At 53.2% G+C, this 24,082-nt stretch overlaps 1 protein-coding gene and 1 pseudogene across 1 annotated transcript; one reads left to right on the top strand and one right to left on the bottom strand.

The window, feature by feature from the left end:
* LOC110483738 (uncharacterized) overlaps positions 1 to 24,082 on the bottom strand; it is a 65,666-nt pseudogene that overhangs the window by 5,591 nt on the left and 35,993 nt on the right.
* Positions 6,935 to 8,124, top strand: LOC144246413 (olfactory receptor 14C36-like). The gene has a single exon (XM_077783811.2). The coding sequence runs from the start codon at positions 7,016 to 7,018 to the stop codon at positions 7,946 to 7,948; it is 933 nt and encodes a 310-aa protein (XP_077639937.2). The 5' UTR covers positions 6,935 to 7,015; the 3' UTR covers positions 7,949 to 8,124.

Below are 24,082 nucleotides of genomic sequence, written 5' to 3'. Positions count from 1 at the left end.
ACTGCATCCATGTGCTTTTCTTGCTTATGGGCAAAAAGCATCCATCTCAGCCAGGCACCCATGGCCAAAATTTGGCATCTGCCTCCAGTATTCCCTATATACAAGGATAGCTTCCAGAAAAATGATGCCAGGAATCACAAGTCTGGCTGGCCTTGGCTTCCTGAGTTCTGGCACTCATCTGCCTGTGAAACACTGGGGCTCTGTGTTTTCCTTCCTAATGAAAAGAACTCTTCTTCCTGTCCAGGCACCCATGGCTAAAACTGGGATTCCACCTCCAAAACTCTGAACATCCAAGGATTGCACCCAAGTGCCAGCTGCCAGAATGGACAGGTCTGGCTGCCTTTGGCCTCTTGGGGGCCTCTTTCATCTGCTTTTGAAACACTGGAGCTCAGTGCTTTCCTTCTAATGGAAAAGGACCTTCCTTCTTCTCAAGGTGTGCATGGTCAAAACTGAGATTCTTCATCCCAAATTCCATATATCAAAGGGTTACTCCATGACAAGAGCTGCTCCTCTCCTCTCCTCTCCTCTCCTCTCCTCTCCTCTCCTCTCCTCTCCTCTCCTCTCCTCTCCTCTCCTCTCCTCTCCTCTCCTCTCCTCTCCTCTCCTCTCCTCTCCTCTCCTCTCCTCTCCTCTCCTCTCCTCTCCTCTCCTCTCCTCTCCTCTCCTCTCCTCTCCTCTCCTCTCCTCTCCTCTCCTCTCCTCTCCTCTCCTCTCCTCTCCTCTCCTCTCCTCTCCTCTCCTCTCCTCTCCTCTCCTCTCCTCTCCTCTCCTCTCCTCTCCTCTCCTCTCCTCTCCTCTCCTCTCCTCTCCTCTCCTCTCCTCTCCTCTCCTCTCCTCTCCTCTCCTCTCCTCTCCTCTCCTCTCCTCTCCTCTCCTCTCCTCTCCTCTCCTCTCCTCTCCTCTCCTCTCCTCTCCTTTCCTCTCCTCTCCCTCCCCTCCCCTCTCTTCACTTCTGTCTTTGAAACACTGGGGCTCTATTCTTTCCTTCCTATGGAAAAGAACTGTCCTTATCTACACAGAAATGGCCAAAATTGGGGTTCCACTTCCCAAATTCCCTATATCCAAGGGTTGCTTTCAGACAAAAGCTACCAGGACAGAGAAGTCTGGCTGCCTTAGGCCGCTGGTGGAAGCCTTTCATCTATCCCTGAAACACCGGTGTTCTGTGCTTTTCTTCCTATGGAAAAGAACCATCCTTCTACTTCGGGTGTCCATGTCTGAAATTGGGATTCCACCTCTAAAATTCCCTATATCCAAGGGTTGCTCCCAGCCAAAATCTGCCACTACCATCAAGCCTGGCTGCCCTTGGCCTCTGGTGGCTGCCCCTGCCACACTGGGGCTCGGTTCTTTCCTTCCCATGGAGATCACTGTGACACTGTGGGCACCTCATGGAACCAAGGGGATCATTGTGGCACCACTGGAGCCCATGGAACCAAGGGACCATGGTGACATCGCGGGGCTTCATGGACCCAGAGACCATTATGACTCTTTGGGGCCTGATGGAACCATGGAGACCATTCCGACCCTTCAGGGCCTGGTGTCACCAAGGGGACATTGTGACACCTCAGGGCTGCCTGGAAGCAAGGGACCCCATGGAAGCGAGGGAACATGGACCAGGTCTGGCTGGCTTGGCCTCCCAGGGGCCACCTGATAGGTCTGGCTGATGTTGGAATGCCAAGGGCTGTCCCTCATCAGCTCCTGGAGCAAAGGGGCTATGTGCTTTCCTTGCTATAGAAAAGAACTGTCTGTGTTCAGATGCCCATTGCCAAAACTGGTATTATCCCTAAACAATTTCCTGTATGCAAGGTTATGTTTTAGGAAAAAACAGCCAGCTCTGGCTGTCCTTGAACTGTGGTGGTCACCTTTCATCTGCCCCTGAAAAAATGGGGCTGTGTTCTTTCATTCCTGTGGAAAAGAAATGGTCTTCTTGTCCATGGTCCATGGCCAAAATTAGAATGTGGCCTCCTAAAGTCCGTATATCCAAGGATTGCTCCCAGACAAAAGTAGCCAGGACAGACAGGATGGGTTAGCCCTGTCCTCTGGTAATTTTCACAGATCATGAGCTTAATATTTTTATTAGAAAACACCTTGGAGAGGGCCCAGGGATCTCCCAATGAGAGGTTTTGGGGGCTTGGGCACATGACCACTACATATGGACAAGTTACAGATGAGAAAGCCTGGCTGGGTCTCTCTCCCTTCTGGCCCCACAGAGGTGCCGAGGCTGGCCCAGCCCCGTCTCGGCCGTGGGGCCGGGCGGCTCCTGCCGTGGGGCCGGGCCCCTTCCCAGGGAGCCGCCAGGCGCCATCGGCTGCCGGGCAGGGCAGGGGAGGCCGCGGGGCCGAGGCCGGGCCGTGGCTGCGGGTGCTGACATCTGGCCCTGCCGAGCCCTGCCCCGCCGCCAGCCCGGGCCCGGCCAGGATCCGCCGGGCCCCAGGAGCAGCCCCGGGCCGGGCCGGCTCGGCCAAGGCTCTGCCGCCCTTGGGCTTCGCCCGCAGCCGGCGGGCAGGGCAGGAGAAGCCATCGGCCCCGGCCGTGCTGCTGCTGGGCTCTGGCCTGGCTGCTGAGATCCTGGCCCTGCCCCAGCGCGGCCCAGCCTGACACAGCCCCAGCGCAGCCGCTGCAGAAACCTCCATGGCAAAACAGCTCCGGCCGCAAGCACCGAGCCCGGCCGGGCTCACGGAACCATCTGCAGCCCCGGGCAGATATTGACTCTGCCAGTGCTGCCATCCTCCCTCCAGTGAGAGAAAAGGACACAGGGCAGGCACACAGAGGAGCAGCATGGACACACCGAGGGCAGGGAAGAGGAAGTTGAGTCCCAGATGGGAGGGATGAGGAGATGCCTTGATCTTGGGGCTGGAATCCTCTGCTAAAGCTGTGGAGAAGGATGTCATTGATATATCAGACTCTCTTTTTCCCTATAAGGCATTGAAAAGTATGGGGAGATTACTTGTTTCAGCAAAGGCCTCCATGCTCAAGTGAGCAAATGTTGCAGTAGCTATGATCCCATGAGAAGTTTGAACAGAGGAGAGCAGAGTGATGACACACTGTACCATCAGGGAGAGGAAAAGAAGACCTCTGTTCCCAGAGATGAAGATGATTTCAGAAATAGATGAAGAGAGCCTTTGCTTTTAAACAGCTCATCTGTAAATTAATATCCCATAAATTGACATGGAACATAAACACAGCTGTGGGAAAAGCTGTGAAAAAATGGGAGGGACTTCACAATTGCAGATTTTTCGAGGCAGCTGTAATCCATGGAAATAAAAAGCCATGAGATAACTGTTTTCTTGTGGATAAGTCTTCATAACATTAACACAAGGAACTTCTCTCCCTATTTGAACTGACCTGAAATTTTAGGTTTGTTCCCTTTATATTGTAAGGTTTTATGGAGAGAGGAAGAGTTCTGAAAGTTTGTTCTAATCCTTCTTACTCTTTCTTTTGCTTACTGTTAATATACTTTTCTTAAAAAGTTTAAACTTTTCTTTTAAAGTTCTGAGCCTGCTTTGCCTTTCTCCTAATCCTATCTCAGAGCAGGAAAAGAGTAATTATATTCTAGTGAGTGCACTGGTGATTAGCCAACACTGAACACACCAAAATAGTTGATGCATTGGCTGAGAAATCTCAAAATGGCAAATCTAAACCACTACAGAAACTTCCTCTTGAACTGCATTATAGCAGAGGGAAATCAAGGCAGAGCCATGGTTTGTCAGGACTTGCTTGATCCTACTGAGCCCCGTGGTGCATTTGCAGCTAAGCCCTGGAACCTCAGGGCCTGAGAGGAGATTCCACAAACTTTTCTTGCAGTCAAAATCAGAAGAAGACACCAAAGTTTCTCAAGGCAATAATGAGTCCCACTGAGGTCCATCCCCAACACAGGCTCCTCATGGACTCCTTAGAGGAGAGAACTGGAGGCCAGGATGGCACAAAAACCTCTCAGAGACTGAAAATGGCACAAAGAACTCTCAATGTGAAAAAGAAAATCCAAAGTACCAGAAAAAAGTTTAGTATCTCAGAGTATTCATGAGCCACAGTGTGTGTCTGTACAAAGCTCTCAGGTGACTTGTTAAAGCAGATAATTGGAGCCACAATAGCACCAACCTCTCACAGAGTCTGTATCAAAAGTGAAACACCAAGTACCTTGAAGCATTAATGAGCCCACTGAGTGTTGTTACTGACAAAGCCTCTCCAGGGACTAATTACAGCAGATAATTGGAGACCATGATTGCAGAAACCTCTCAGAGACTGCAAGGCAAAAGCAAAAGCCAAAGTCCTTTGAAAAACCTGCAGTCCCTGGGAGCATGAACGAGCCATTCCTGACCAAGGCTCCCCAGGGACTCCTTCCAGCAGATCCTTGAGGCCACTGGGATGTGGGCATGGGGGGGATGCTGAGGGCAGGACCAGGGGCTGACAGTGCCCAGCCTGGCTGGGGCTGTGCCAGGAGGCCCCAGGGCCTCAGGACAAGGTGTCTCCTCACAGCCCTTGGTGGCACAGACCCTGCTGTGCCCCAGGACACCAAGACTTGGCTTCTCTTTGTCCCCCCTTGGCATCAGTGCCTCCAGTTCTCTGCTCTGCCTGGGGCCTGGGGACACTTTCTCAGTTGTGTCCCTCAGGGGGACCCGTTAAAAGTCCAAGAAACTTTGGAGTTGGATTCTGACTTGGAGTTCTGCAGAGGTTTCTGCATCTCCCTCTCAGGGCCTGATGTTCAGGGCCTGAGCACAAAGCCCCAGAGGGTCATTAAAGTCCTTGTGCTGTGTCTGTGCTGCTGAGCTGGGCCGGGCTCCTGGCACAGAGGGTGATCCTGGTAACCAAGCAGAGCTTCAAAAGCACATTTCTCTTGCTGAGCAGCTCTTCTGTCAGCCCAGCAGGGCTGGGGCACTGCCTGCAGCCAGCCCAGGCACAGCACAGAGGCACAGAGAGCTTCAATCAGTCAGGGCTGGGAAGGGGCTGAGAAGTGCCTGGGGCAGAATCACTGCCAGCCCTTGGCACAGGAACCTCTGGCTGCAGGACAATGCAGCTGCAGCTCCTGGAGAGATCTCCTAAAGCTGGAACATCCCAATGCCCACAGAGCCTGTGAGTGCATTCTCTGCTCATCTCCTGTGCAGAGCAGCCAGGGGTGCCCAGGGCTGTCCTGCAGAGCAGGGTCCTGCAGCCCAGGGCGCTGTGCTGGGCCAGGGACTCTGCTGCCTGCCAGGGACAGCTCTCAGCCGGCCCTGGAGCTGCTCCCAGCGCTGGCCAGGAGCTGTGGGGGGAAGGAGCCACCCTGAGCAGGGCAGGTGCTGCTGCTGAGAGGGGCTGGCTGGGGCAGGGCTGCTCCCAGCTCCAGACCAGCCTGGGCACAGCTCCGGAGGACCCTTCCCAAAGAAGGTAAGCCTAGGATTGCTTTAAAGTTCAGGAGCTTTCCTGAGGGTGTTTTCAATTTCCTGCTTGGAGCAGGATGGGGATGTTGGGGTGGTGACAAAAAGATTTTTGCTTTTTATACATTTTTCATATACTCATAGCTCTGTGAATTACTGTTTTATAATTATAAAACTATAATCCTTACTTAACTCCATTAAACTCTTAATTAGTTTTATTAAACTACTAATATTTACTTATATAACTGTAATCTTTGCTGACCGTAGTATGTTTCCTACCTTTCTCTTAGATTTTATAACAATAAGCTGACTGTCTAAATACATTCCTGAAATACTGTATAGTCTTATTATCAGGAAGAGCGCCTACAAGAAGAATATTTTGGTTTTTGACAACAATGTGAACAGTCATAACTAAATTGGGGCCAAGAAATACTTGGACCTTCTGCAATGTGTTGAGCCAGGGATGTGTAACTGGGGCAACTGAATCTTCTACTGGATGTTCTTGTTAAATATCCTAATTAATTAACCTTAATAAATTGTTGAAATCAGAGTCTGCGTGTGCCCCATCCCCACTGGGACACCTGGAAGCTTCCAATAAAGGTCTGGTTTTTACTTTATCGTTCTAACACTGTTGCATGGGGATTTTTTCTCCTTGGATTATAGACAACAGGGGGATGAGAAAAGCAGAACAGGAATTGTAATCCCAGAGTCACAGAACATGATCAGTTGAAAGAGACACATGGGATGATCAAAGGAATGTTTGAACATTTACAGAGACTCCAGAATTGTGACTTTGGGTGGTCAGTCTCTCTGCTGGGAGCCTCCCAAAGGGCCTTCAGCCACTCCTCAGCCCTGGGCAGCAGCAGCATCACCTCTGTAGGGCCCAGCAGGGCTCTCCTGAGCTGCCCTTGCCCAGCTGCACACAGAGCCTGCCCCAGCCAGGGCCCTGCACACAGGCAGGTTTCTGTAGGGCCGGGCCGAGGGCATACGGGGTGGGATGGGCTCTGTGAGCGCTGGCAGGGACAAGGCACCTCTCAGGAGGGGATGTCCAGGCCCAGGGAGATGCTCAGGGAAGCAGAGGGGGCTGAACAGAGCAGTGCTGGGGGAACAAGCCCATCCAGCCCCTCAGCTTCCCTCAGCCACAAGGAATCCTTTGCCTCTCACATCTCTCTGTGGCAAACTCTGAGTGCAGCAGGAATGCTGGGGATTTCTGACCTCAGAGAGCCAGGAATGATGTGTGGGTACAAAAACAATTCCTAAAACAAACTCCTGCCACCTATTTCCTTCGGAAATAAAGTGAAATTCCTTCAGAAGTCTGAATGCAGATGGTACCAAGCCTTTCTGCATCAGGAGTGATTCCCCTGACAAATTCTGAATATCCAGCCTTATCCCTCTGACACATGGCCACAAACCCAGGGCAGCAGGGCAGGGATGGCTCCTCGAGAGCCCCCACGAACAGGCCTGGCTGCTTCTGGCATATTCAGCCAGCACAACTGGAGCTCAGGCAGGGACAGGGATGAAGGTTTTCCCAGAGCAGGAACAAGGGTGGGTGAGTCCCACCAGGACTGTCTGGAGGGAATGGCCCAGGTTTGGCTCCAAGCAGCCTCTCCTGACTTGTCCCTGTCCTTTCTCCATGAACAGGTGCCCATGTGCAGCCACAGAAAATGTCCAACAGCAGCTCCATCAGCCACTTCCTCCTGCTGGCACTGGCAAACACGCGGCAGCTGCAGCTCCTGCACTTCTGCCTCTTCCTGGGCATCTCCCTGGCTGCCCTCCTGGGCAACGGCCTCATCATCAGCGCCGTAGCCTGCGGCCACCACCTGCACACGCCCATGTTCTTCTTCCTGCTCAACCTGGCCCTCAGCGACCTGGGCTCCATCTGCACCACTGTCCCCAAAGCCATGCACAATTCCCTCTGGGACACCAGGAACATCCCCTACAAGGGATGTGCTGCTCAGGTTTTTCTGGTCATCTTCTTCATGGGAACAGAGTTTTGCCTCCTGACCATCATGTGCTACGACCGCTACGTGTCCATCTGCAAACCCCTGCACTACGGGACCCTCCTGGGCAGCAGAGCTTGTGCTCACATGGCAGTAGCTGCCTGGGCCAGTGCCTTTCTCAATGCTCTCATGCACACAGCCAATACATTTTCCCTGCCCCTTTGCCGTGGCAATGCCCTGGGCCAGTTCTTCTGTGAAATCCCCCAGATCCTCAAGCTCTCTTGCTCCAAATCCTATCTTAGGGAACTCGGGCTCATTGCTGTTAGTGCCTGTTTGGCATTTGGGTGTTTTGTGTTCATTGTTTTCTCCTATGTGCAGATCTTCAGGGCTGTGCTGAGGATCCCCTCTGAGCAGGGACGGCACAAAGCCTTTTCCACCTGCCTCCCTCACCTGGCCGTGGTCTCCCTGTTTGTCAGTACTATTATATTTGCTCACCTTAAACCCCCCTCTATGTCCTCCCCATCCCTGGATCTGGCCCTGACAGTTCTGTACTCAGTAGTGCCCCCAGCCCTGAACCCCCTCATCTACAGCCTGAGGAACCAGGAGCTCAAGGCTGCACTGTGGAATCTGATGACTGCATATTTTCAGAAACATTAAACTCCTGGCCAATTTCTGCAAAAAACTTGTAATAAAAGTCATATTTGACACTTCTTGTTCGTTTAGTTGTGGGGATTTTTTTCCATTTGTTTTAGTTTTTTCATATTCTCCACAAAGAAGAATCATTTTTTTGTGCCATTTCTCATTTTGTTTCTCTCCACCTTCCCTGTGGCCACAGACTGTGTCAATGAGAGTCTGCGCTCTCAGTGGCTTTCAAGGAACTAAAGGATGTCCCAGCAGAGTTTTCTGCAGAGATGCCCTTTTGTTGCCTTCTCTGGAGCTGCAGCAGCAATGTCTGTGTGCAGAGCTGGGGCAGATCCGGGCTGGCACAGCAGCTGTGCCCAGGAGCAGCAGCACTTGGTGCTGCCAGTGCTGCTCCCGTGGCCCTGCCCCGCTGCCCTGGTGGCCCTGGTGTTGCTGCAGGGCCTGAGTGCTCTCGGGGCCGGGCACAGTCCTGGGGGTGGCAGTGCCGGGGCTGCAGCAGGGACAGGCCATGGGCACTGCTGGGGCAGCACTGACGCCTCAGGCCAGGGCCTGGGGGCTCCAGGCTCCTTGCCCAGGCTCTCTCAAGAACACAGCCAGGCCAATGCTCAGTACAGAAAACCCCTGTGAGCAGCCCCAGGCTGGCCGTGGGCAGGCTGGGGGCAAACAGCATGGCTGGTGCTCTGCAAGGGCCCTGGGGGAGACGGGAAGGAGCAGCAGAGCAGGGGCTGATCCATCCCCAGTGCGCTGGACAGCCCAGGGAAACGTCCCAGAGCGTCCTCATGGAGCTGCCAACAACATCCCCCCTCTGCAGCCCTGGCCTCTCCCCCAGCTCACAGAGGTGCCGCATCCTTGCAGGCACAGACACGGCAGCACTGGCTCAGCAGCCCCTGTTTGCATTGCACACAGCAGGCGGGAGCACCCCCATGCTGGTGATGTGGGGACATGAACCTGAGGCAGCACAAATGCCATCAGCCCCTGGGGCCAGGAAGGGCTGGGGGATGCCAGGGAAACCACTCAGCTTTGTCCTGGCCTCTGCAGTCAGCCAGAAAGTTTGTTCCCATCAGCTGGGAGTTTCCTGTCCCACTGCAGATGCTGCTGCTCAGAGCCAGGGCTGCCTGGCAGCCACCCCCAAACTGCCCTGAGCATTTCCTTGGCTTCACCTTTGCTTTCTTTACTCTTCCTGATACAGATTTCTTCCTCTTGCCCACCCCTGTTCCCTCCCCTGCAAACAGCCCATCCCTGTTTGCCCTTTCCTCTCTGGCCCCACTCCCCATTGCAGTTCCTGACTTGGCACCATGGGAACATCCCTTGGGGAGCAGGATCATCCCACAAGTGCTGCAGGAATTGTCTGCAGGCTCCTACAGTGCCTGGTGCTACTCCCTTGCCAGAGGCACCCCAGGCCAGGGGGGCACATCTGGGCTGCTGTGTCTGGCTGTGGGGCTCCCTGTTCTGGGCAGTGAGGAGGAGCTGCAGAGGCTCTGCAGGACTGACAGGATGGGCCTTGGGGCTGTGAGGAGAAGCTGAGGGACCTGGACTGCTGGAGCTTCTGAAGAGGAGGCCCAGGGCTCCTCCTGCAACTGCTCCAAGGGTGGTTTCAGAGAATCCCAGAATCAGCAAGGCTGGATGAGACCTAGGAGACCATCAAGTCCAACCTTTGCCCTGACACTACCTTGTCTCGCCTGAGCTTCCTCTCCTCCAGGATCAACAATCCCAGCTCCCTCAGCCATTCCTCACAGCACTTGTGTTCCAGACCCCCGATCAGCCTTGTTGCCCTTCTCTGGATATGCTCCAGCCCCTCCACGTCCTTTTTAAATTGGGGGCCCAGGACTGGACACAGCACTCAAGGTGCTGCCCAACCAGTGCCCAGCTCAGGGGAAGAATCACTGCCCTGCTCCTGCTGGCCACACCATTCCTGATCCAGGCCAGGAGCCATTGGCCTTCTTGGCCACCTGCGCACACAGCTGGCTCATGTCCAGCCTGCTGTCCATCAGTCTTTGCAGGTCCCTTTCTGCCTGACCGCTGTCCAGCCACTCTGTCCCCAGCCTGTAGCACTGCAGGGGTTGTTGTGGCCAAAGTGCAGGACCTGGCACTTGGACTTGTTAAACTTCACCTTGTTGGATTTGGTTCCTGGATCCAGCCTGTCCAGGTCCCTGTGCAGAGCCCTCCTACCCTCCAGCAGATCGACACTCCCAGACAGCTTGGTGTCACCATGGTTCCATGAGGCTCCAGAGTGTCCCAATGGTCTCCATGATTCCATGAGGCCTCCCAGTGTCACAATGTCCCTTTGCTCTCATGGGACCCCTTGGTGTCACAAAGTCCTTTGGATCCTTGGGCCCTGCACTGTCACAATGTCACCATGTCCCCCAAGGCCCTGCAGTGTCACAGTGGATTTTTGGTTCCATGAGGTCTGGCAGGGCAGCAATGCTCTCCTTGGTCCCACAGTGTCACAATGGCCTCTTGGTCCCAAGGGTCACCACAGTGTCAAACATGTTTCCTTCATTCAGGAGTCCATGAGGAGCAGCTCAGGTCCCTTGGTTCCATGGAGCCCTGCAGTGTCACCATGGCCCCATCATGACACGAGGTCCTGCTCTGTCACAAAGCTCTGCATGGTTCCACAAGGCCCTGCAGGGTCACTGTGGCCTCTTGGTTCCATGCGGCCTTAGAATGCCACAATGAATTCCTTGGTGCTGCAGTGTCACAATGGAGCCTTGGTGACACAAGTCATGAGGGACCCTTGGTTCCATGGGGCACCACAGAATAACAGTATTTCCTTTCATTCTCAGAGTCCTTGATTCTTGTCGGTCTCAGAAATGCCTCAGAATATAGTGGGGAGGGAGTGGGGACAAAGTGTTTTTGATTGTCAGACATGAAGAGTCTTGATTTTCATATCACTTCAGGCTGCATTATAAGGTTCTGGGGGTCAATATCAATTGGACATTGCTGATATCATTCTATATACAGGAAAAGAAAACAGGACAAAACAGTCCTCTCTGCATTGTTTTTAATACAGTATATTGACTTTGAATACACTTCTGTAATCTGTTTCATTAAACAGAGAAGTATTGAAAATGTAATATATTCCCAGCAGCTTTTCTTTTTTGTGCATTTTGAACAAATATTTATAAGCTTTTCTCACTGAATTCTGTAACTGAAGAGCTCAAGAAAGGTCTCCGGAGTAGGAAATTTCATCAGCAACCTCCAAGTGTCTGAGGATGCATCCCCATCAGAGCAGCAATGAGCAGAAATGGGCACAGCTCTGTGGCGGCCCCAGCTCTGGGATGGGCCCTGGGCCTGGAGCAGGAGCAGCTCTGGAGGGCCCCAGGGCCGGGGCTCTTGTGCTGGCCTGGGCAGATGGGATGGCAGGAGGGGCTGCAGAGCTCTCAGCACCTCAGGCAGAGGGGAGCAGGGCAGCCAGGGAGCTCCTTTGGCCTTGGCCAAGCCCCTTCCCCCATGGTGGGGCTGAGTCCTGGCTGAGCTGCAGCTGCTGCTGTGCCCTTGGCAGGGGCTGAGGCCGTGGGGCAGTGCCCAGAGCAGCCTGGGCTGAGCAGAGCTGTGGGGCCAGAGCCGGCTGGGCTGTGCTGGGGAGAGGCCCTTGGTGCTGCCCAGAGCTCAGGGCAGCTGGCAGAGCTGGCAGGGAGCTGGGCTGGGCTGGGAGAGCCTGGCACAGGAACCATCAGTGTCCATCTCAGCCTGGCTGAGCGGGCAGGGGCAGGACTCAGCCCAGGCCTTGTGGGGCAGGGCCAGCGCCTGAGCAGGCATTGAAAACAGGCAAGAGCCCGAGAGAGGAGGCTGCTCTGTGCCCTTGGGGCATGGACAGAGCTGGGAGGGGCCCAGGACATTTGTCAGCGCCAGCCTCTGTCTGTGCCAGCCCTGGGCAGCCCTGGCTGCTGAGCCCAGCTCTGCCCTGGGCTGAGTTTGGCTGTGGCCCAGCTCCATCCTCCTGCGGGGCTCAGGGCCTGTTCCCGGCCATGGCCAGCCCTGGCCGCCTCTCTGCTGGCCCCGAGGCCGGCAGAGCCCGGGCAGGGCTGTCTGTGCAGCCCCACAGGTGCCACGGGCTCGGCAGGAGCTGGCAGAGGCTGCCCAGCAGGGAGGCCATGGGGCACAGAGCCCCAAGGCTGCCCAGGGCCCCACGGCACAGGGGCCGTTCCCAGCCACAATGCTCCTGTCCTGGGCTGGGCTGCACAGGGGCTGTGGCACCATGGCTGGGCCAGCACAGGGCCACAGAGGGGCCACGCAGCCGCTGCCGGGGCTGGCAGCAAGGCCGGGCACAGACAAGGAATTGCTGAGCATGGCCTGCGCTGGCCAGGACTGCCTGTGCCCAAGGCAGAGCTCAGCTGCCCTTGGGGGCTGCAGGAACACTCAGGAGCCCAAAGAGCCTCCATGGCTGTGCTGGAGACCAAGGCTGGAGCAGGGAAATGCAGGGCTGCTGTGCCATGGGGAGGGCATGGAATTCCAGCTCACACCTCAGCTCTCTGATGGTCCCGGCACCGTGCTGGGCCCTGTTCCAGACTGGAGCAGAGCAGATGTTATGGCACAGGAGCCCTGCGTGGCTGGCAGGGACCTGCAGCTTGCAAGGTGCTCTGCTCTCCCTCAGCTCCTCTCTGAGAGATCCAATCCCAGCTCGGCACCTCAGGGCACAAGTGGCACTGCCTGTCCATGGGCACACATCTGATATCTGCCTGGAAATGGGCATAGTTTTAAGATATCTTGTTATACAAAGACATTTTTATTCTCTGGGTTAGTTCACTACTTTTAATAAATATCAAAGTTTTCCCCACCAGTAACAGGAATTTCCTGGAGGTGTACTGTTGGGGAAAGAGAAGAAATACTGATCTTCCCATCTTCTTGAGTCACCAATATTCTCTTTATAACATCTCCCCCGTTCCACAGGGGTTTCTAGTTCTCCTGTTGAAATGGTCATGTCTAAGGGCATCTCTTCACCAGACCAGCTGTTTCTGTGTCCTAACTGTTGTCCCCAGATTTCATCCTCTAGGGGCTCTCTGGTCATTCAAGGGCTTCTCAACTGACTGGTTTCATGCTTTGAGCAACAGGGAGTGACCAAATCTTTCTTAAGTTCTAATAAATATGAATGAGATCTTTTTGTGTTTATATCCATCACAGAATTACCATTTCTTATGTCTTTGTCTAAAACTGTTCCTGTACAGAAATCCCCTGGGGATGGGGGACATGTCAGATGCTGCTGGGACATCACAGAGAGCTGAGGGAAGAGCTGTGATGGTTATTTAACTGCTCAAAGATTCAACTTGTGTTTGTTGGCAAGAAACTTTTCTGTGCTTCTGAGTGCCACCAGTCCCTGAGCCCAAAGGACACACACCTGATGAGTTGTGGTTCCCACTGCAGGGGCTGCACTTGGACCTTGGCTCTGCACAGGAGAGCTCTTCATCCACTTTCCCTCTTTTCCTCCCTCTGGGCATGGAGGGAGCTCCTGACTTCAGCCTGTGACTCGTGTGCAAAGAGCAAATCTGGGCAGAATCGGGGCAGGGAGGGTTTTGGGGGACCTTGGGATCTGTGCTGGGCACAAAAGGTGTTTTCCATTGCTCTGAGACTGTCTGCTGTGCACAGTGGATTTAATATCCAGCAGAGGAATGACTTTTGCATTTGATGGAGCTGTGCCTTCCCCAGGCTTTGTTGCCTGACAAGAAATGAACATCCCTCTGTGTCTGGGGCAGCTCCTTCTCCAAGGAAAGCAGGTGGGAATGGGAGCCCAGGAGTTGAAGCCTGCAGGTGCAGCCTGGGCTGGAGGGAGCTCAGATTTGCACAAGGCTGCTCTGAGTGCCAGGGCTTGGATGGGGGAAATGGTGGGGTGGGGGTAGGGACAGAGTCTGATGGATTGTCAGCCATAAAGGCTCTTGATTTTCATATCTATTCAAACTGCAGGAGGAGGTACTTGGATTCAGTGTCAATTGGAGATTGCACATATCAATGTATTAGCTAAAAAATCAAAATGGGATCTAAGAAATGTTTTCTCACTCCCTGTGTAAATAAAAGTCATTCATTTCAACGACACTAATGGAATCTGCCTAACCAACCACAAATGATTTGAAAGCTTAAATCAAATTATTCCCAGAGGCTTGGCTTGTTAAGGTGTTCTGAATGTTAATGAGCCCTGGGGCACTGAATTCCTGAACTGAAGAGCTGAAGGCTGAAGAAGCCTCTGGAGCAGTAAAATTCAGCAGCAGCCTCCAAGTTGCTGAGGATGTCAGCAGCCCCCACTGAGGCCATCCCTGCCCAGAGACCCTGGGGGAATGGGCAGACAAGGAGAGCGTCCCTGGGGCTGGGACAGCAGAACTCAGAGGCACCAGCGGCTCCAGCTGGGACATGGAGTGTGGGATGGGGCTGTGAAAGCCCTGCCTGGGCTGTGCCAAGCAGGACAGACAAACCCTGACCCCCATCCACTTTTTAAGGTTTTCTATGCCTCATAATGTTTACATATTTCTACTAGAGTTCTCATGCACTGTTCATGTAAATAATAATTGTTGTACATTTTTAATTATAAGAAGAGAGATTTGATGGACTGTTAGTTTAACCTGTGAAGTTAGAGAAGTAGCAATTATATCCTCCAAATCATTTCCTCTTTAAAAAAATCGTATATTACATAAATCAAAAATAAAAGATACTTCCTTTTACTCTTTTAATCTAAATACGTGTGCGTGAGTTATTTTGTGTCCTAGTGCAACAGTGTGACATCACGGGGGCTGTGTGAGGTCATAGAGATGTGACATCACAGGGGCTGTGTGACATCACAGGGGCTGTGTGAGGTCACTGGGGAGGTCACTCTGCCCCATTCCCCTCCCAGTTCCTCCAGAGAAGTCCAACACTGCTCGTACACAGCGGGGTCCCCTGTCCCCCCGGGTCCCCCTGCCCCTGGTGCCGCAGCCTCCCCCAGAGGATGTTCCACGAGATCGACCCCAGAGCCTGACACGGGGACGGGGCTAGAGCCGTGGGGGGTGGGACAGGGGGACAGGGACCCCCCGGCAGCGTCCCCGTGTCCCCCAGGGCCAGAGCCTGGGCCAGGGCTCCTTCACCCTGTGACCAACGAGGGCTTGGGAGCACTGAAAAAATCCCCAGCAAAAACCAGATTTAATATTAAAGTGACAGCAGCACAAAGTTCCTTGGCAAGAGTCACTCTGCTCCTGACTGGACACTTCAGGCACAGCAAGGAAACAAAGCAACAACAAAACCAAACAAAATCCAGGCAATCAAACCAGAAATGAACCAAGAACTGTGTGTGTGTGTGTGTGTGTGTGACAAAAAGGCAGTGAGAGCAAGGATAAAAGGAATATAGATTAAAAGCCTAACAGAGCTCCAACTTAACAGGACTTAACTTACATCTAAACTTTAAATGATAGTTTCACAGTCACAATTTAGCAAAAGAGAAGAGCTTAACACTATTTAACCTAACTTATAACCTACAACTTAGCAATTTAACAGGGAAATTACATTTAGCATTATTTAACTCAACCTATAACTTATATTAAACATAACAACTTATCAAAACAACAACTCCTAGAAGCATTTAACTTAACTTAGACCTTGTGATTTAACCTCACTTACAGGCCTGACTGGCTCAGCTATCCAAGGCACTCAGACCCCTCAGAGAGCAGCATTTCTGCCACATTTCCCCAGCACAGGCACTCCTGTGTGCACACAGACACAGAGAGTCAGTGCAGGGCACCTGTGAGAAATTCCCCTGAGCAAAGGGAAATGCTCCCTGGGGATGCTTTGGCATCTCCCCAGCAGGGAAGGGTTGAGCCTGGAGGAGTGGGGGGATCGGCCCAGGCTCCCTCGTTGTTGGGGATCCCCGAGTGCAGCAAACGGGAGAGTTCCCGGCTCGGAGAGGCCCCACTCAGAGGGAGTCACTGGCCCAGGAGAGCTCCAAGGACTCCTTTTGGAGTGCTGTTTGTAGGGCCCCAAGAGAGGGGCTGCAGTCCCAGCCATGTTTCATCCTGGCCGCACTTGGCATCAGCAGCTTTCTTTGGCAGGCTGAGAAGAGGGATGTTGTGCCACTGAGGGAACACAAACAGTTCCCAGGGCTGCTCCTAAAGCAGCCAGGAGCTGGCTGGGCAGCAGCAGTGCCTGGAGCAGAGCGTGTTTGTGCTGAGCTCCAGAGGAGCTGAGCCCAGGGGCTGCTGGCCAAGGCCGAGGCCAGCGAGCATTTCTCAGCTGGCAGGGCGGCCTGAGAAGGGGAGGGGGGAATGCAGCAGCACAGGAACCATGGAACCAAGGGACCATTGTGACACTGTGGGGCACCATGGAACCAAGGGGCCATTGTGACACTGTGGGGCACCATGGAACCAAGGGGCCATTGTGACACTGTGGGGCCTGTGAGACCAAGGGACCATTGTGACACTGTGGGGCCTGTGAGACCAAGGGACCTTTGTGACACTGTGAGACCAAGGGACCATTGTGACACTGTGGGGCTCCATGGAACCAAGGGTCCATTGTGACACTGTGTGATTCCATGGAATGTCGGGATCACTGAGACACTGAGAGGCCCCATCAAACCAAGGGTACACTGTGACACTGTGCGGCCTCATGGAACTGTGGAGACCATTATGACTCTTTGGGGTGTCATGGGACCAAGGAACCATTGTGACACGGCGAGACCCAGGGAGCCAAAGTTCCATTGTGACATTGCAAGGCCTCATGGAATCATGGAGACACCATTAAGAGACTTCACAGCCTCATGGAAGCAAGGGGCTATTGTGACACTGTGGGGCACCATGGAACCAAGGATTCCATTGTGACACTGAGGGAACTCATGGGATCATGGAAACCATTGGGACACTACGAGGCCCCATGGAATAAGCAAAGCATTGTGACACTGTGATGTATCTGCAACTCTCTGGCCACAGAGCTGCAGGCACAACTTTCCCAGGCATCATCCTGGGGAAGGCTGTGAGAAGCTCAGAGAAAAGATTGAGAAACAATTCTTATCTTTTCTTGCTGTACCTGCTGTTGCGAACATGCGGAATGTGTTATGGAGATTTGTTACCAAAGGGTGATTTCTTAAATGGCCAGTGGTGCTGTTGTTTGCATTCAATGACCAATCTGGTCTGAGTGCATCGGACTGTCTGTAAGCACAATGAGTTTTTCTTAATAAGTATAGTATAGTATAGTATAGTATAGTATAGTATAGTGTAGTATAGTGTAGTATAGTATAGTATAGTATAGTATAGTATAGTATAGTATAGTATAGTATAGTATGATAAAGCGATTGATCAGCTTTCTGGAATCATGGAGTCAATGCTAACTATCACCACGATGGGGATATTATGCTACAATACTGTGAGGCCTCATGGCACCAGTGAGACCATTGTGACCCTGGAGGTCCCCACAGAACCAAGAGGACCATTGTGACCCCGGGGGTCCCCACATAACCAAGAGGACCATTGTGACACTGTGGGGCCTCGTGAAATCAAGAGGCCTTTGTGGCACTGCAGGGCTGCAGGGAACCAAAGGTCCATTGTGACACTGCAGGGCCTCGTGTCATCAGTGTTCCATTGTGACCCTGTGGAGCCAAAGGAGACCATTGTGACACCACAAACCCCCAGGGTCCAAAGGTCCATCGTGACATTGTGGGCCTCGTGGAGCAGAGGAGTCACCTGTCATTGTGGGGCCTCAAGGAACCATGGAGACCACTGTGACACTTGAGGGTCCCATGGAACCAAGGGAACATGGGACAGGTCTGGCTGGTTTGGCCTCCAGGGGCTGCCTAAAAGCTGATCTTGGCATTTTGAGGGTTTCTTCTCATCTGCTATTGAAGCACTGGGTCTCGGGGCTTTCCTTCCAATGGAAAAGAACTGTCCTTCTCCTCCAGGCATCCATGGCCAGAATTCAGATTTCACCTCTGTTTCCTTATATCCAGGGATTGTTCCCATGGGAATATTGCCAGGATATATCTGGCTGGCAGTCATTTCATAAGGGTCACTGCTTATCTGTTCACGAAAGACTGGGGAAGGCTGCATGCTTTCCCTCCTATGGGAAAGAACTGTCCTGCTTCTCCAGGTGCCCATGGGCAAAATTTGGATTCTGTCTCCAAAATTCCCTATATCCAAAGGCTGCCTCCAGACAAAATCTGCCATTCCTGCCATGTCTGGCTGGCCTTGGCCTAGTGAGGCTCTCACCTGACCCCCAAGCACTGGGGCTCTGTGCTTTTCTTCCTATGGAAAAGAACTGTCCTTCTCCTGCAGGTGGTCATGGCCAGAATTGGGATTTCACCTTCAAGTGCTGATTGTGACAGACTGGAGGCAAATGTTGGCTGGAAAAATTTCATGTGTGAGGGAGGAAAGGGCAAGTCCAGCCTTGCCCTGCCCTGGAACCCCCTCTGCCCTGGAACCCCAATCCCCCCAGAGCCTCTATCCCAGCCCAGCAGTGTCTGCCAGTCCCTGGCACAGCACAGGCAATGCTCCACAGCCACCTCTGGAGCCCCAGCCCAGCTCCTGAGTGACCAAATGACCCCAAGTCCCACCTGGGGGAAGGGCCCAGGAACACCAAGGGGTATTTAAGGCTGACCACAAGGCAAGCACACATCTTGACCCTACCTCCTCTTGGAATTTCTGTCTGAACATTGCTGGAATCCAGGAGCTGGTAGCTGTGCGTGTGCCTCTCTAAATATTTTTTGTCTTTCTCTCTTTCTGTTTTCTTGTTCTACTTCCATCCACTTGTAAATTTTGATTAACTTAAAATTGAACAAGGTTAGTGTTTGTGAAGTTAAATGGGCCAAGATAATGCTTTGAGAAGTGTTTTTTGTTGATTGAATGCCATATAAAAATGTTTCCCAAAATTTCTCTGATTTTCTAAATTTCCCAGTAAATGCTGTTTTGTTGTTTGGAGCTCCTGAGAAACTCTTGATAGTATTGCTTCAGTGCATCCAAATCAGAGGACACAACCAATTTTAATTCCTTTTAAATGTCTCCTTGAGAGAGTTTTTTAGTGGATGGGGGTCAGGGCTTGACTGTCCTGCTTGGCACAGCCCAGGCAGGGCTTTCACAGCCCCATCCCACACTCCATTTCCCAGCTGGAGCCGCTGGTGCCTCTGAGTTCTGCTGCCCCAGCCCCAGGGATGCTCTCCTTGTCTGCCCATTCCCCCAGGGTCTCTGGGCAGGGATGGCCTCAGTGGGGGCTGCTGACATCCTCAGCAACTTGGAGGCTGCTGCTGAATTTTACTGCTCCAGAGGCTTCTTCAGCCTTCAGCTCTTCAGTTCAGGAATTCAGTGCCCTGGGGCTCATTAACATTCAGAACACCTTAACAAGCCAAGCCTCTGGGAATAATTTAAGTTTTCAAATCTCTTGTGGTTGATTTAACAGATTTCAGAAGTGTATTCAAAATGAATACACTATATTTAAAAAGACAGTGAGAAAATATTTTTTCAGATCCTATTTAGCTTTTTTTTCCTGTTAATACATTTATATGGGCAATCTCAATTGGACACTGAATCCAAGTACCTCCTCATGCAGTTTGAATAGTTTTGAAAATCAAGAGCCTTTATGGCTGACAATCCATCAGACTCTGTCCCTACCCCCACCCCACCATTTCCCCCATCCAAGCCCTGGCACTCAGAGCAGCCTTGTGCAAATCTCAGCTCCCTCCAGTCCAGGCTGCACCTGCAGGTTTCAGCTCCTTGGCTCCAACTCCCACCAGCTTTCCTTGGAGTAGGAGCTGCCCGAGACACAGAGGGATGTTCATTTCTTGCCAACCAACAAAGCCTGGGGAAGGCACAGCTCCATCAAATGCAAAAGTCATTCCTCTGCTGGCTATTAAATCCACTGTGCACAGCAGACAGTCTCAGAGCAATGGAAAACACCTTCTGTGCCCAACACAGATCCCAAGGTCCCCCCAAACCCTCCCTGCCCCGATTCTGCCCAGATTTGCTCTTTGCACACACGAGTCACAGGCTGAATGCAGAAGCTCCCTCCATGCCCAGAGGGAGGAAAAGAGGGAAAGTGGATGAAGAGCTCTCCTGTGCAGAGTCAAGGTCCAAGTGCAGCCCCTGCAGTGGGAACCACAACTCATCAGGTTTGTGTCCTTTGGGCTCAGGGATGGTGACACTCAGAGGCACAGAAAGGTTTCTTGCCAACAAACACAAGTTGAACATTGGAACAGTTTAATAACCATCACAGCTCTTCCCTCAGCTCTCTGGGATGTCCCAGCAGCATCTGACATGTCCCCCACACCCAAGGGATTTCTGTACAGGAACAACTTCAGATAAAGACATAAGAAAAGGTAGTTCTTTGATATATATAAGCACAATAAGGATGTTGACTGATATGGTATTTATATTAACTTCTGAAAGACTGGGCAACTCCTGCAAGCTCAAAGCATGAAACCAGTCAGTTGAGAGGCACTTTAATGACCAGAAACCATCTGATGAAGGAAATCTGGGAGCAGCAGGAAGGACATAAATCCAGTTGGACTAGTGAAGTGATGTCCTTAGACATGGCCATTTTAAAAGGAGAGTGGGAAACACCTGAAGGAAGAGGGAGAGGAAATAAACAGAATATTGGTGACACAAGTAGAAGGCAATGTCAGTATTTCTCCTCCTGCCAACAGTACACTTCTAGGAAATTCCTGTTCCAGGTGGGAAAATTTTTCCATTTCTTAAAAGTACTGAAGTAACCCAGATAATAAAAATTTGATTCCAGAACATGAAATGTATGAGTATTAACACCTGAGCCCCTTTCCAGGCAGACATCAGCTGTGTGCCCATGAACAGGCAGTGCCACTTGCACCCTGAGGTGCCGAGCTGGGATTGGATCTCTCAGAGAGGAGCTGAGGGAGAGCAGAGCACCTTGCAAGCTGCAGGTCCCTGCCAGCCCCTCAGGGCTCCTGTGCCATCAACATCTGCTCTGCTCCAGTCTGGAACAGGGCCCAGCACGGTGCCGGGACCATCAGAGAGCTGAGGTGTGTGCTGGAATTCCATGCTCTCCCCATGGCACAGCAGCCCTGCATTTCCCTGCTCCAGCCTTGGTCTCCAGTACAGCCATGGACACTGATGGTTTCTGTGCCAGGCTCTCCCAGCCCAGCCCAGCTCCCTGCCAGCTCTGCCAGCTGCCCTGAGCTCTGGGCAGCACCAAGGGCCTCTCCCCAGCACAGCCCAGCCGGGTCTGGCCCCACAGCTCTGCTCAGCCCAGGCTGCTCTGGGCACTGCCCCACGGCCTCAGCCCCTGCCAAGGGCACAGCAGCAGCTGCAGCTCAGCCAGGACTCAGCCCCACCATGGGGGAAGGGGCTTGGCCAAGGCCAAAGGAGCTCCCTGCCTGCCCTGCTCCCCTCTGCCTGAGGTGCTGAGAGCTCTGCAGCCCCTCCTGCCATCCCATCTGCCCAGGCCAGCACAAGAGCCCCGGCCCTGGGGCCCTCCAGAGCTGCTCCTGCTCCAGGTCCAGGGCCCATCCCAGAGCTGGGGCAGCCACAGAGCTGTGCCCATTTCTGCTCATTGCTGCTCTGATGGGGATGCACCCTCAGCCACTTGGAGGTTGCTGATCAAATTTCCTACTCCGGAGACCTCTTCTTTCTTGAGCTCTTCAGTTACAGAATTCAGTGAGAAAAGCTTATAAATATTTGTTCAAAATGCACAAAAAAGAAAAGCTGCTGGGAATATATTACGTTTTCAATACTGCTCTGTTTAATGAAACAGATTACAGAAGTGTATTCAAAGTCAATATACTAAATTAAAAACAATGCCGAGAGGACTGTTTTGTCCTGTTTTCTTTTCCTGTATATAGAATGATATCAGCAATGTCCAATTGATATTGACCCCCAGAACCTTGTAATGCAGCCTGAAGTGATATGAAAATCAAGACTCTTCATGTCTGACAATCAAAACCACTTTGTCCCCACTCCCTCCCCACTATATTCTGAGGCATTTCTGAGACCGACAAGAATCAAGGACTCTGAGAAGGAAAGGAAATACTGTTATTCTGTGGTGCCCCATGGAACCAAGGGTCCCTCATGGCTTGTATCACCAGGGCTCCATTGTGACACTGCAGCACCAAGGAATTCATTGTGGCATTCTAAGGCCGCATGGAACCAAGAGGCCACAGTGACCCTGCAGGGCCTTGTGGAACCATGCAGAGCTTTGTGACAGAGCAGGACCTCATGTCATGATGGGGCCATGGTGACCCTGCAGGGCTCCATGGAACCAAGGGCCCTGAGCTGCTCCTCAGGGACTCATTCAATGAAGGAAACATGTTTGACACTGTGGTGACCCTTGGGACCAAGAGGCCATTGTGACACTGTGGGACCAAGGAGAGCATTGCTGCCCTGCCAGACCTCATGGAACCAAGGATCCACTGTGACACTGCAGGGCCTTGGGGGACCACGGTGACATTGTGACACTGCAGGGCCCAAGGATCCAAGGAACTTTGTGACATCAAGGGGTCCCATGGAAGCAAAGGGACATTGTGACACTGGGAGGCCTCATGGAATCATGGAGACCATTGGGACACTCTGGGGCCCCTTGGAACCATGGTGACACCAAGCTGTCTGGGAGTGTAGATCTGCTGGAGGGTAGAAGGGCTCTGCATGGGACCTGGACAGGCTGGATCCAGGGCCCAAACCCAACAAGGTGAGGTTTAACAAGTCTAAGTGCCGGGTCCTGCACTTTGGCCACAACAACCCCTGCAGTGCTACAGGCTGGGGACAGAGGGGCTGGACAGCAGCCAGGCAGAAAGGGACCTGCAGGGACTGATGGACAGCAGGCTGGACATGAGCCAGCAGAGCGCCCAGGTGGCCAATAAGGCCAATGGCTCCTGGCCTGGATCAGGAATGGTGTGGCCAGCAGGAGCACGGCAGTGATTCTTCCCCTGTGCTGGGCACTGGTTGGGCAGCACCTCGAGTGCTGTGTCCAGTTCTGGGCCCCCAATTTAGGAAGGACATGGAGGGTCTGGAGCATGTCCAGAGAAGGGCAACAAGCCTAGGGAGGTGTCTGGAGAGAAAGTCCTGTGAGAAGCAGCTGAGTGAGCTGGGGTTGTTGATCCTGGGAGAAGAGGAGGCTCAGGGGAGAGAAAGTGGTGTCAGGGCATAGCTTGAACTTGATGTTCTCCTAGGTCTCATCCAACCTTACGGATTCTGGGATTCCCTGAAACCACCCTTGGAGCAGTTGCAGGAGGAGCTCTGGGCCTCCTCTTCAGAAGCTCCAGCAGCCCAGGTCCCTCAGCTTCTCCTCACAGCTCCAAAGCCCATCCTGTCAGTCCTGCAGAGCCTCTGCAGCTCCTCCTCACTGCCCAGAACAGGGAGCCCCACAGCCAGACACAGCAGCCCAGATGTGCCCCCCTGGCCCGGGGTGCCTCTGGCAAAAGAACAGCACCAGGCACTGCAGGAGCCTGCAGACAATTCCTGCAGCACTTGTGGGATGATCCTGCTCCCCAAGGGATGTTCCCATGGTGCCAAGTCAGGAACTGCAATGGGGAGTGGGGCCAGAGAGGAAAGGGCAAACAGGGTTAGGCTGTGTGCAGGGGAGGGAACAGGACTGGGCAAGAGGAAGAAATTTGTATCAGGAAGAGTAAAGAAAGCAAAGGTGAAGCCAAGGAAATGCTCAGGGCAGTTTGGGGGTGGCTGCCAGGCAGCCCTGGCTCTGAGCAGCAGCGTCTGCAGTGGGACAGGAAACTCCCAGCTGATGGGAACAAACTTTCTGGCTGACTGCAGAGGCCAGGACAAAGCTGAGTGGTTTCCCTGGCATCCCCCAGCCCTTCCTGGCCCCAGGGGCTGATGGCATTTGTGCTGCCTCAGGTTCATGTCCCCACAGCCCCAGCATGGGGGTGCTCCCGCCTGCTGTGTGCAATGCAAACAGGGGCTGCTGAGCCAGTGCTGCCGTGTCTGTGCCTGCAAGGATGCGGCACCTCTGTGAGCTGGGGGAGAGGCCAGGGCTGCAGAGGGGGGATGTTGTTGGCAGCTCCCTGAGGACGCTCTGGGACGCTGCCCTGGGCTGTCCAGCGCACTGGGGATGGATCAGCCCCTGCTCTGCTGCTCCTTCTCGTCTCCCCCAGGGCCCTTGCAGAGCACCAGCCATGCTGTTTGCCCCCAGCCTGCCCACGGCCAGCCTGGGGCTGCTCACGGGGGTTTTCTGTGCTGAGCATTGGCCTGGCCGTGTTCTTGAGAGAGCCTGGGCAAGGAGCCTGGAGCCCCCAGG

This window comes from Lonchura striata, chromosome 36 (assembly GCF_050655825.1).
Source record: "Lonchura striata isolate lonStrDom1 chromosome 36, ASM5065582v1, whole genome shotgun sequence".
Taxonomy (NCBI): domain Eukaryota; kingdom Metazoa; phylum Chordata; class Aves; order Passeriformes; family Estrildidae; genus Lonchura; species Lonchura striata.
Note: the sequence above shows the minus strand (reverse complement) of the source record. Positions and strands in the feature narration are given on the sequence as shown.